The sequence below is a fragment of the Aythya ferina genome (assembly GCF_964211825.1).
Source record: "Aythya ferina genome assembly, chromosome: 10".
Lineage (NCBI taxonomy): Eukaryota > Metazoa > Chordata > Aves > Anseriformes > Anatidae > Aythya > Aythya ferina.
Window position 1 is genome coordinate 19,689,122 of NC_140306.1, and position 13,628 is coordinate 19,702,749.

A 13,628-nucleotide genomic window follows, 5' to 3' on the forward strand; every position below is an offset into this window, starting at 1 on the left:
GCTGTTAGGTTTATCCAAAGCACAGGACAAGAAAGGAAGTGGCCGTGAGAGAGAAATTCTTCAGAAACTGCCATGTTTCTGACTGGTTCTGCACGTCTAATTAACCTTTAACGGCATTAATTGGTGTCTACTACCTCAGTACTCCCACATGAAAACGGCTCATAAAAGGCACTGCCTTCTAAGGATGCTGTGGGAGTTACAGCCTGCTCGCGGCTGACTGGTAAGAAGGCCCAAGGCTCAACCACCTTCCCCAGGGCACTGCTGCTCAAGTGGCTCTTCTCCTCCTGACTTTGCAAAGCCTGGAACAAAGGGGAACAGCTTCTTCACAGCACAAATGCACATTTCTCACTAACCATTTGTCCTCAGGGTCTTGTTTTCATTTCACTTAACTCAGTTCTGCCCTAACAGATTCTCTCTGTGTGTAGTGTTTATTTACCTTGCTCTCATAGCTCTTGGGGATTTGTGCTTTAAAAATCATGCAAGCTGCTGGTAAACGTGGATGATCACCAGACTATAGGAAACAACAGCTATGTAAGGTTCCTTAGCTTACAATATATTCCTTAACACAATGCTGGAACATACACCTGGGGACTTGGGCCATGGGTTATCACCTCTGCCCCTGTCATGTTGGAGACTGACTTAAGTCCTGCCTGTGAAGACAAAGGCTCCCTGAGGGCTCTTTCCTTGTGGTTATCTATTTAAAGTGTGCCCATCTATTTGCTGCAATGGCTCTAGATGCAGTGTGACAACTGGAAAATGTAAACCCTGCTCCTGCTCGTGCCCCATCAAGTGTAGCTGAAGTCCTGCCCAGGCGTGAACTTCCTGCTCACCAAGCAGAAGCTGTCTCCAACAGGGCCGCATGCTGTGTGCAAGCATCAGTTCAGGCACCCAGACAATACAACGGCAAATAAATGGTGTGTTGCGTGCACTCCTCGTGCCACAGGACATATGTTAGATCACTACAAAAGGTTTGCTTCTGCACACACACTTCGTGTAACCTGAGGGCTCCATGGCTACTGTTCTGTAAGTGGCCCCTGCAGTGCGCACTCCTGCTGCCTTGGCCCGGGCAGCCCTGGGGGCTCAGCCCCCCCTCCCTGCCACAGAAAGTAATAGAAAATCCAGGCAGCGATACACCACCCAGCTGGCTTCACAGGGCTACTGGCTGCTGGGGCAGTAACACTGCAACCTCCTGTTTTGGCCTGGTGATTCAAAAGCCACAAACAACGCACACGAGACAGAGGCTAGAAACTTCCACTAACCGAGACAGTATAGGCTGATTCCTTTTGCCTAAAGCTGTCAGAAATCCCACTGCCTCAATCGCTTGTACCGAGGACCAACCACTCACCTGCAAGTTCTTGAGTCCTTCCCATTGATGTACAACAGCACACATGGACACAACACTGTCATACACTGCTGGCAAACCTGAACAGACACGTCTGTTATGGTTGATTAAATCAATCCAATTTCACCCTATCATTTAACATGACTTCAAGGAGACCTTTTGTCATCCAACTCCAAGAATTTGATGCTTCTTGATGCTGGCTAACAGAGGGATTCAGAGCTTCATTATGAAAAGGGATTTTCTCACTGAATTGATAAACGTGTGGTCCATACCCTCCCTCTGGACACTCAGGTTTGGGAAATGCACCGAACTCCTTCCAAGTGCAGTAGACGTTGACAGGACTAGTTGTTATTTGAGCTCTCTGTGTCTCTGGCACAGCCTAAGGAACAGGCTTCACATTTTCTTGCATTTTCTCTGAAGTTATGCAAGTTTTACTAACAGAACCTGTATGTTATGGCTCTCCCCAGCTGTTGGTGTACCACCCCTGAAGTCCTACCTAGCTCTAAGCTTTGTACAAGACAGCGAGTTTGTTTCCATAACGTGTTATTTTCAGTGCAAAGGTTTTCCTGTTTTAATTCAGTTCCTGAGTTATTCCTGTTTTCCACAATGTGGCTTCAACAGCATTTATTGTAATAAAAATAATAATAATAAAAAAAAAGCTTATCAAACCCCAATATGCAATTATTCTTGTTGAAAAATTAAATTGGCCAATCAACCTATAAATAGCACGAAGGCAGTGGAATTCCTAGGACACCTCCCTATCCATAGCTGCCTGTGGAAACATCCCAATGCTTTCAGATTTGCTCAAAGTACCCAGACCACTGTAACACCACCACAGGCAACTTCAAAGAGTTGAAAACTAAAATTTCTTGAGATCTCCTTACAGCTTCAGTATGATCTGAATCAATACTGGGCCTTTTATCAAAGCAAAAATGTGCTGCCCAATGCAAAGTGTGAAATTAATAATGCATGCACAAGGCCAATGCACAATGTTTAATTATTCTTACCTGATTCAGAAGTCTGCTGGTATTCGTTGTCACCAGTTGCACAGGACCACCATCTGCAGCTTGGAATCTGAAAGCTGCTTCTTCAGCACTGGAAGTGGGACGACATTTTATTTTCCAGTTTAATGTCTTCTAGCAAGTTACAGAGTACTCTGGCACAAGGTCTTACAAGAGCACATGGGTACTTGTAACACAGAGGAAGAGTCTTGACAGAGCCTTGCCTATTCCGAGATGCTGAGATAACTGATTATTCCTTTTCAGACTTGCGTACACTAGCTACAGACCTTATGAAATCTCTTTGACTTGAATAGGGAACTGAAAAACTCCCATGTCTGCAGAGCGTATTGCTGAAATATAGGAAAATTGCTTGACGTTTTGCAAGGAAAACAGGTCCACCTGACAGAAACAATAGAGGGACTTGGAAATTGGAAATTAGAGCTTTCCAACACAGCTTTCCTGTGTGGTCTAGCCATAGGAACACTGAGTCTTTTTAAATTGTAAGGACTTTCATTCATTTCCTTATCAAGCTGAACATGACTCATCACTGATCAGTGTACACTAAGTGCACATGCTGTGTTGAAATTAGCTTTTAAATAAGATTTATGCAGGGCAGGACAGTGTAGACAGTGAAAGTGGAAAATACGGAGAAGATAGAAGGTTTTTTGAGTTAGTCAAAGGTTTTTTTGATCAGTCAAAACCAAATCAGTGTTGCTGACCAGATCCAAGGTTCATTTAAAAGCATTGTTTAAGTTAGCATCATTTCTTCCAGGTGAGGATTTGCTGCCTGAGTTTCAAGACACGTTGGTAAGACACATTTAGGTAATAGCCTTTTACATTGTGCATGCTAGCAGAAGGCCAAGTTTGTTGTGCTGTATTTGAGCTACATAAGCTGGTTTTATCTTCCTGAAACCCTATTTTAGAGATTCCAAACAGAATTCCTCCTCTAGCCTAATCTCTTGTGATCATAGATCACACTATATCTGTGAGGACAGCCAGCAACTGCTTTCTGAAAAGCCTTTTTTATCACTATTTCATTTTGCAACAAAATGTAATCACTCAGCTCCGTCAAGCTTCCCTGGGCCTGCAGAGCGCCCAGCCAAGTGAAAACACAAAGTGCAAGCCAAATGAAAAACCTTGCCGTGCTCCGCATGGATTAAAGAACAGAAAAAGAGAAATGGAAGGTGTGTAAAAAGGGAAGGTGCTTGTTTACAGGATATGCAGGCGCTTATATTTAGCAGCTAATGTTCCATGCTACTAGTGAAAGACAATGAGGGAAGTAAAGCGGGTGTCAGATAGGTTAACCACAACCTTTAATCTACAGTTTCGGTATTTCTGGGCAGCTGTTTCTGGGAAAGTATGCTAGGATGCAAAATAGGCAAGAAAACCCCAAATCGTTTGTTACCTCATCATAAAGAATAGGAAACAAATATTTTGGCATTTTGCAGGCACAAGGTATACAAAAGGGTAATAATTCACTCTTCATGGCTTGGAGCTCACTTTGTGCACTGCCAGGCGCCTGTTAAATTGATGACTTGATTGTCTTTTTTTGTACAAAACAAATAAATGAAGAAAGATACTCTATTCATTTCAGAGCAGCATGGAAAACAAACAATCCTACTTCTCTCAGAATAAAATAATACTTTTAGCTTTATCATTTGACACATTCTTTTCCACTAACAGTCACAATCCAGTTTTCTGGATGAAAAGTAACCTCCTTCCCCTTTCTTTAACTACAAATGTTGACAATTATATTGTTCTCCTCCAAGATATTCACTTGCATATGCCCATACCATTCATGTAATTGAGTTTCTGGAAGGACAACTGGAGCAACAAAGCGTCTTAGATCTAAGAAGCATTTCTTCCTATTTCATGTGGTTCTCAGAGACAAATAACGTCACACACAAGGCTGGTCTTCACTGAAGTGTTATTTTCAAAAACGATGTAATTTCAACATTAAAAAAAAAAAAAGCATGCAATGATCAGAGAAAGTGATGGGAAGTTTTGTACTATATCTATCTGTCCTTTATAGATACATATACCTAAACCAGAAAGCTTTCCCTCTTTTGCATATGCAATTAATTCTGGGAGATAGTACATGTTACAGATCCACAAAATATTAGTTACAGACAGAAATGATAGTACAAAAATCAAAGGTTAAAACTAAGAAATAAGCTCTTTACAGCTGAATGCCTGTAAAGTTTGTTGGAATTGTTGCTTATAGTAGTCCCAGTAATACACCAGGTTTTACATGTGCTGTTCCTTGTTCTATGGAAAGCAAATGGAGACTATTTCATTAAGTTAAGCATATGCATCATTGTTCGCAGGATCTTTTGCCTTCTACCACTAAAGGCTGGTTGCCATCTCCCCATCCCCACTGACCAGCAGTACCATGAGTATTTCTCAGTTGCAACTCTTCATCCAACAGAACATGTAACAAAAATATTCTGGTCTCATTAAGAGGAAAGAAGAATGACCAAAATGAGTCAGACTACGGATTCATATAACTAACACCGTGAGACTCTGACAGTAGCCAAACCCAAGTACAGAGGAAAGAGTATTGGATCAGAGGAAACATTTACTGATGCTTTCCCAGAGCCCCCATCAATTTGCAAGCCAGGGGCCAACAGATTTAGAATTTAAGGGCACAATTATAAAACTAATTATGGGGAAAAACTGTTTTTGGAAGCTCGGGGACCCCTGGCTTGGTTTATCTGACTGTCATTTTGGCATGCCTGCTTATTTTCACATGAACTAAATTGCCATCTTCCCTTTTTTGTTTGTTTGTATTAATGTGTGTGGGGAAAAAAAACAAGACAGTCCATTTCCTTGATGTGGCAGGATGCATGAACTAACCAGGACTCAAGGAAGTCTGAAGTGATTGCTCCCTCCATTCCTACAACACATGCACTCATGCTTTGAAGGATTCATCTCCCAGTATCATGTTCTCAACCTTCATAGCACCAAATTCACTTGTGTAAATGACTCATAATTGTCCCAGGAAATGAAAGAATAACCCAAAGTCTGAACAATGCCTCAAAACGAATGAGGGTTAGCTCACCCAGATACAATACAACTCCAACTTGGTCAAAGGAGACCATTCCAATGACTTCATTAGGAGCGCTCTGAAAAAAGATAACACTGTCTGTTGGAGAAGTTCCACAGGTTTGGACAAGGGTCACATTCTTTGACCATGACTGAGGGAATGAAATTCCAATCTGTAACACCACCGGCTGATGCATTTTGGTCTCCAGGCTGAGCATTATCATGCTGTATCAAACAGGAGCACAGCTCTGAGATCTTAAATGGACTCATACCACTTTTCCTGACATAGTTGAAGTTGCTGGCCTTATACCATAAAAGCTCTCACAGAGTCTGGGGTTTATTTAAAAACCAGAGATTCCCCAGGCAGGTTCCTTGCCATTTCCCCTGGAAATGGAACAATGTGCTGGAAGTGAAGTTACTGCATGAGAACCATGACTCAAGTGCCTACTGGGGTCCTCATGTGGTATCATTCCAGGCAGGCTATAAACATGTAATTTTATTTCTATTTTTTAAGAAAGAATATCTTTGGCAGAAGGTAAACTGAGGAACAGGTAATGATTAGATGTGTATTTTGACATACTTAAAGTTATTTATTAAAAAAAGGACTGATCCAGGGTGGGGGGAAATGTGAGCTAAAGATCTTTTTTCCTTGGATAATAAAACTAGATTATACCATTCTTCCTTCTTACTTCTCTCTTGGTAACAAAGAGAAAGAACAAAGCAAGGGGAAGAATAAAGGAAAAACTGGAAAAAGAACAGTAATATTACAATATCAGTAAATTTTCACGGCAAGCATTTTCAATCATCACATCTTGAAGGAAACTCAGGAAGAAATAACAGGCTGGAACAAATTCCTTCTGATAACCTCTATCATAAAAATTACTTTGCAGGAAACTTTTTTCATGCTAACACTGATTGGAGTGGATAGAGGTTGGGAGTACAGGCAAGATGTAAACCATATGATATCTTACCAGTAGCTAATTAAATACATGGCTTCTAACTTTTTAGTATCAAGGACTTTACGTATGTAACTTATTATGTCTATGTCTTAAAATCAAAACAAACAAACAAAAAAACAAACAAATCCTTTTCTGTAGGTAAGAAACATACTCACTGATGCAGATCACTAATTTTCAACAATCCTAACAATTCTGGCTTTATGGAGCAGCTCTTTCTTTCTACCAATATCACAAAATGTAGAAAGCTGAAGAGGAAACAAAAGTTAAACCAAACCATTTAAAAATCATAGCACTGTGACAGATTTTATTTCATTTTTATCAGAACTACATGCTTGCTACCACTAGGAACAGACATTCCTTTTTTTTTTTTTTTTTTTTTTCTTTTTCTATTTTTTTAAACCTGTATTAAATGTTGACCTAGAGCTTGCTGTGCCTTGGAGATCTGGCTCAGGAGTTAACTGCATGATTTTTTATTTAAATAGATAAGCACTTAAGTTTGAAAATTAGACAAATACAGGTGAACAGGAAAATTAAATTACAAATTCAGTTCATACAAATATCTCATTCTATGCACTAAATCCTGTTAATTAGCTCAGATCTTTTAAAAATTCTTAAAATACTTATGAAACATTATTTACAAATTATATAAATAAATCCTAGGTCTCTTTTAAATTAACCAGTACAACAACAAAAAACTCACCTTTTTGTACTGTGTGTACTAAAAATGTTCTTGTTTATTGATCATTTCCCAGTTGGCAGTATAAAACATTTGTTCACTTACATTAAAATGGGTTCAAATAGAAGTAAGGAAGGTATTGGTTTCAAAAGAAAACAAAACAATATTATAAATGCTTAAAATCAATGAGGCTTCTTAATGTTCTTTCCTGCACAGTTTGCAGTCATTTTTAGAAGTCCCTTCTACAGTATTTGTCTTGTGAACAGGTCATCTCAAAATAGCAGAGACAAAGTTTTAGCCAAAGAAAATATTCAGTACATTGCTCACACTTCACAAAGACCTTTTTACCAGGAGGAAAAGGACAGAGAACGGAATGTCAGTGGCCAGCACAAGCCTTTACAACATTTAACTTAAAAGGCAGCATTTATAGAACTAATCACAGACTATACACATCCTGCACTGAACAGCAATCAAAAAGACTGGAAAATATACATTTAGGAAAACAAGAGACCAATGGTTTTCCATTGCCTTTGATAAAATTAATGCTTTTCTCCTTGTCTTTTGTTTCAAAACCAGCATCAACATCACCAACAACTACAACTACCTTTTCCTTTAACATAATATATGCCAGATAACTACTGTACGTGAGAAATGTACAATAAAAGGAGAGAAACCACTGAATTTCCTATGCAGACACATGAAAATATAAAGCCATACAGATTCCAAAGTGCCATGAATACCAAATTCAAGTGATGGTTTATAGCATGTATGAAAGAAACTAAATGGAACTTGCTCTATGGGTTGCTGAGCCCTTCAGCTGTATCTTCAGTTTCCCCTTTGGCTGCTTTGGAGAGAATTTCCATCCATTTCAGCTGCAGTTCTTCATCTTCTGCACTGAAATATATAGTTTGCTGGGACTGGCAAAGCTTAAAGACGTGCTTCACTTCAAACTTCTCACCAGAACCTGGAAAACTGACTTCGTATCCAGGCAGAGGAATGGGACGTGGACCCCGTCCATCCTAAAAGAAGAAGAAAGAGCAAATGTAAACACCCAGCACCAAATCATATTAAAAATGGGAGGAGCAGGGGCACACTGCCCTACCCCCACGGCGTGGTTACCAGGCACATGCTTGCCATCATCAGCCTCAGGGCAGGCAGCTGCACCACAGCTCCCCGGGAAGCAGTGCCTCCCTGCGTGCCACTCACTGGTACCTACCCTGTGCTACACTCCAAGTCTGACATCCCTGCTCATGCAGCTACCCCCACCAGGTTTCAGCAGTTGGGGTACGACAGTTTACACGTCTCACCATGACTGATAACTGTGTACCTCTACCAATTCTGAGACAAGTGCTGTTACAAACTCCAGCACAGATCAGTCCTCTGGGGCCTTTGGGGCATGCACAAGCGCACACTTGTGCAGACACACTTAAGTGAGCACATGAACGCATGCACATTCTGTTTCTGGTTCAATTCTGCAGCTTAGAAAACAGATAAGAGGAGGTACTGACTGCTTAACCTAAAGCAATAAAAGGAAATGACTTAGCAGGTTTTTATTCTTATTTAATGGATTCTCTTCTGCAGCAAGAATACAGGTCCAGCAGTGACATGACTGGGGGTTTTCACAGAACTTTGTATTTTTTACATGTTTGCTTCTTCTAAAAACCTTTGTATTAGGGTACAGGCAATCAGGTCCAGGTGAGAACAGCTCAATGCAGCCCCTCTGGGCTTTTTGGTTAAATATCTTTTAACTGTCTTTTAACTGATAGGTTTGGTTAAAAGAATACAAATAAGCAGAGCTGGACACTGAGAGCCGCAAAGAAAACTACCAGGAAAGAGACTTGGAAATAAAAGAGAATTTCAGATCTTAAATCAATCGGTGAGACTTCTCAGAAGGTCTTGGGTTATTTATGATCCCTTTCAGTGCTGTCAAGGGAAGTCAAAGCTCAGATTTTCTGACATCCTTTAAAGGCCAGATTAACTCACAGATGTAGGGAGCGATACAGCTCTCTAACAGTCACATCCTGAGCATAAAAGCACTCCTCTTCTAAGCTCCAAATAGAGGTGTACTTTGACAGTCTGTGTCATGACCAAGGAGGTGGAGAGCAAGCAACTTGTTTCAAATGATGCCAGCATTTTTAAAGGTGGGTCCCCAAGCTGAAGTCCACACCAGACAGATAGCAAACATCTGTAATGAAAGCTTCGGAATGGCTCACATCAATGTGAACAGACTGTGCAACTAAAGGGGCAAAAAAGCAGACAGTCTAAAATGTATGTATGTGATCTATTAAATTAATATAGGTTTCCTGATTATTAATTGATTGATTGTTAATGTTGCACAAAAATGCTAGGCCCATCTGCTTGAAGACCAAGTGTTATTCGAGGAGATTTATGGCAGCTTTGCATCAAACACTGAAGAATTCAGTTTGTCTTAAGTGCAGTTTGTTGTGTAAAAACATCATAAAGTTTCTAGATCCTGACAGCACAGCCACATCCATGCAAACAGGGAGGTCTTGCACATGCAGCAGTTAAGAGCTGGCACATACAGAATAGCTCCAGGCCTGGATGCACGGCAGCACTAAAGCAAGACAGTATGGGACTGGTGGGCACAAAATGCAAAGAGCACATGCAAGCTCTGTCACGCCTGCTCTGCTGATCCTGTATTTAGGTTGTAGGATATAGACAATAAGACTTGTTGCATGGAAAATTAGAGACTGCCCATGACAGTGAAAAATGGTATCATTTGTAGCCAAGAAGTGCAGCGTAAGAGCAAGCTGCTGTTTGAATGGTACATGTCACACCTACTCAGTATGTGCAGATGCACAAATTAAACAGACTGCCTTTGGTCTTGCTTCCTCCCTTTCCTTAACACGATGCGTTTGTGACTTTCTATATACCTGTCTGATCCAAAAGGAAGGGACTGAAATAATTTCTGGCAAGGTGCACTGTCAGATAAAGACGCACATAACGATGTGCAAGTTAGTCAGTGCTCTGGAGCCAGCTGGACATTTTACAGGGGCAGAATGAGAAGCTCCAGGAGGATTTGGGGAAAGACAGAGTGATTTCCATAAAACCAGCCAGTCCTAAGCTTGAGGTGGTCTTTGCTTATAAGCACACTCGTATAATCCTACTCAGATAAACATGACAAACTGCTGCACAAATGAGTTTCAGTCTCATTTTATCTGTCTGAGGATTGGTATGATTTCCATACCTAAATAAGCTGTGAATTTCATCCTCATGCATAAAGCCTTGTACACAACTTAAACTGTGAACACTCAGGAAATGAATTCATTCTCCTGGAACAAGCATCTAAAGCAAAAGAGCAGTTTTCTTGCTCTTGCTATTTTAAAGCCTGAGAGGCATACTGCTATTTGCACTGGAATCCCTTCCCCAGCCTACAGGATGACTGCTGTCAGGGCCATTACTGCATCAGGAGTTCCGGATTTGGCTCAGTTTATTCCTCCTTCCCAAAAGGTTGCTATTAAAGACAATCCCACAACCTTCAAAGGCAAAACTCCTGGGGTCATCCTTCACTTGATCTGTGTTTCAAGACCTTTAATGCCATTGTTGGCAGCATTACTCCCAAAAGAAACTTTTTTTTTTTTTAAGGCAAGGAAATGCTCCCTCTTCCCCCCCCTTTTTTAAAACCTTTTCAGAAGGAAAACTTTTGCAGCAGATATTCTGTTTGTTCAGCAATGACAAGCCCTGTATTTAGATGCTCCATATGCTGGGAACAATTTGCTACCGCCAACTCCTAAGAAGGATAACAGTTTTGCTTTCCCAGGAAATGGCCTGTGCTTCTCTCGGGTGGGCTGTGTATGCTATTCAGCAACTAGAACTAACAAATCTGTGAAAAAATTAGTATTTCACATACCTCAAAAAACCCTTCAGAAGATAAGTTCTGTATCACAGTAATAAATTATCTCATGCTTTTCATTTCTGTTGTGCTCTCAGCCACCATGCCTCTTTGCAGGCTCAAGGTTTGCTAGATGCCACGAGGCTGCTGTATAAAACAGAACACCTGGGAAAATACGGCTCAAATATGCAGATGGTTCCCAACTGACGGCAGACACTCAGCCATGAGGAGGGAAGCTCTGGGAGAGCTTTTTCTAAGAAATCTAGTGTATTCCATGTAAATTGGAACTAACAGGAACATTAGGTTAATATAAAAGAACCGAGTTTGCTTCATACTTTTTTTCTTTCAGTTGGATGATAACTGAAGAAAGCATGGGAATGGCAGGCCCCAAAGAAGGGACTCATTTTTGTTGTTTATGGTCTCAGCCTGCAACTGTTGATTCCTGGTAGTAAATCCAGGCTTGGTTATTGAATGTAAGACAGATTAACCTTGTCCTTTATGCTTTCTTGCTGCTTTATTGGGTGATTTATCTCACATCTGAAATAGCTGAGGACAGTAACCACTAAATTTAACTGTCATAAAATTGACAATTGGTGTCAAAGACACCCCTTCCCCTAAAATATGGCATCTTACTGATAATACCAAAAGAAGCTCAAGATCAAATTTGGCTGGACATGGAGCAAAGCACAGAGCAGCTGAAGCACAGAAGTTCCTCCAGCTTTCAACCCTGGCTTTGCATGACTGGCAGGAGGGGGCCTGGACGATTCAGCATAATTCTGCTTGCACTAAAAATAACTGTTTCATGTCCCATGGGTTATTACTTATGCTGTCTTGAGACAGTCATCTGAGCACTAGGAGAAATTCTCTTTCTAGGTCATACCATCATAAGAGATGTTGCTTTCCTGTGACTTCTAGTTCCAGCCATCTCTGCTCCTGAGGGAGGAAGGCCCAAGAATTTACACCTCTCTCCCTCTGTTCTTGCCCTCCTTCCCCAAGCTTGCCTGTGGATAGGATAACTGAATGTATTCAAGAAACACGTGAGAGGTCTGAGAACGGATTTACCTTAATACCTGCTGCAGCCAGGACGCCGTTCAATTCCGGCCCTGCCGTTAGGCCTCACATCACTATACGATACTCTCCAAGATCCCACAAGACATTCTGGCTCGGTTTACATGGGACATGGGGCTTGCACTGGCGCTTTGCTGAGGCATAATTTTCACATCAATTGCAAAGTTTCGCAGTGAAGCCATTCTCTCTGCTTTACTTTTTAAAGCTTTTTTGTTTCCCTAGACTGACTCCACAGAGATCTGAAAATTGGTCTTGTTGCATTAGTTTTAGTGTTTTGTCTGAGGCAGCTTGCCTTTTCAACTTGTAATTTCAGTCATGCATCTCCTGGTGACTAGAAGGGAAGCCAGGCAGCTCACTGCCCATGGGATAAGTTGGAAGCTTACCCAGCGAGGGCTTTGAATACCAGATGAAGCCAAGTGGGCTGCGTCTGGAGCTCTAAATTCTAGCTTTCAGCTTCCTGAGTACTATGCTTAAAACATTACACATACTTGTTCAAAACCAGAGGTGTTCTTTCTGACAAGAAGCAAAACACAGTTCTGAGGACAACATGTACTTCTTGCAGAATAATTGCTATAGGGTAAATTTTAATTTTGAATAGCTTTATAAAATCATGGGAAGTATTTATTTCCCAGACTGTTCCCAGCTACAGCCATACAAAATGACGTTAGTAAGAAGAAAACCTTTCATATCATTACAGTTACAGCAGGGGAGGCTGAATTTGGCCCTCATTATCTCTTCGACCCCATCCAGGGGATGAAACAAAGCTGCATATAAACATTTCAAAAGTCAAGTATAAAATTGGAGGTGGGGGATCTCATGTAAGTGTTGTCATTCTACATCTTCAGGACTAAGGAAGCACGATTTGAATCTCGGTCTTGGACTTTACTTAACTTTAATCACACGCAAATGCTAGTTAGCTGCAACTGTGCACTTAATTTTTTAACTAAAAAAATAAAAAAAACCTTTCTACAGTAATTGTTTCAAGTAAAGATGAAACCACAATGGTATGACAAGAAGCTTTAGCCAAACTCAACCCCCTTTTTCAGGATGAAAGAACATCTACATTTCCACAAATTCCTCTGCCCTCAACCCAGAACTAGAATAGTCTTAATTAAAAATAAATAAATAAATAAGCTTGAACCAGCAATTGTGACATTTAGGGTTACTTCACAGCTCTGTAGATTTTACAGGTAAGTGCTTTCCCTAAAGGAAAGGTAATAAAACCTTTTTGAACACACTTGTCTGAAACCTCTGGAAAACAAAACATTACCAAAATTAATGATCCTTGCTTTGTTCTTCATTGTTAATAAATAAAAAATAAAATAATTTAAAAAAAGCTGTGAGTTTGAACATTTGCTCAGAACTGTATCAGCAGCAACTATAGGTAAGAAGGAAATCTGAAATCTCTGAGGCTTTGTGCTAAATTCAGAATATCAAGTTGATTTTTTGTTGTTGAGACCAAGTGAAATCCTTTGACCTATTTCTCAGCTAAATTTACATGTTTTTTGCTGTCTGATAACCCCCGTGAACGTCACTGTACCTGGGTAATTCCTTGAAGATACAGAACAAGAGGTTCGGTCTTGGGGATGGTCACCCACATTTTGTACCAGGTCTTCCCTTTTTCAAGGAACTGGAGGTAGCTACTGAAGACACTATTTTCAGCTGCTAATAAGCTTTGCTTCTG

At 40.6% G+C, this 13,628-nt stretch overlaps 2 protein-coding genes across 5 annotated transcripts in view; both read right to left on the reverse strand.

The window, feature by feature from the left end:
* SUSD3 (sushi domain containing 3) overlaps positions 1-2,591 on the reverse strand; it is a 69,353-nt gene extending 66,762 nt beyond the window's left edge. The window contains exon 1 of one of the 2 annotated variants that reach the window (XM_084530475.1): positions 2,350-2,591. The gene's annotated coding sequence lies outside the window, so the exon portion shown is untranslated. The remainder of the gene's footprint in view (positions 1-2,349) is intronic. The other variant, XM_084530476.1, reaches the window with a different exon arrangement.
* A 4,042-nt stretch (positions 2,592-6,633) lies between these two features.
* Positions 6,634-13,628, reverse strand: part of FGD3 (FYVE, RhoGEF and PH domain containing 3) — a 109,957-nt gene continuing 102,962 nt past the window's right edge. For all 3 annotated transcript variants that reach the window (XM_084530645.1, XM_084530647.1, XM_084530646.1), the window contains exons 18-19: positions 13,485-13,625; positions 6,634-8,042 (exon numbers count right to left, since the gene is read on the reverse strand). In XM_084530645.1, the coding sequence (XP_084386771.1) occupies positions 7,818-8,042; positions 13,485-13,625 (366 nt within the window). In that variant the 3' untranslated portion in view covers positions 6,634-7,817. The remainder of the gene's footprint in view (positions 8,043-13,484; positions 13,626-13,628) is intronic.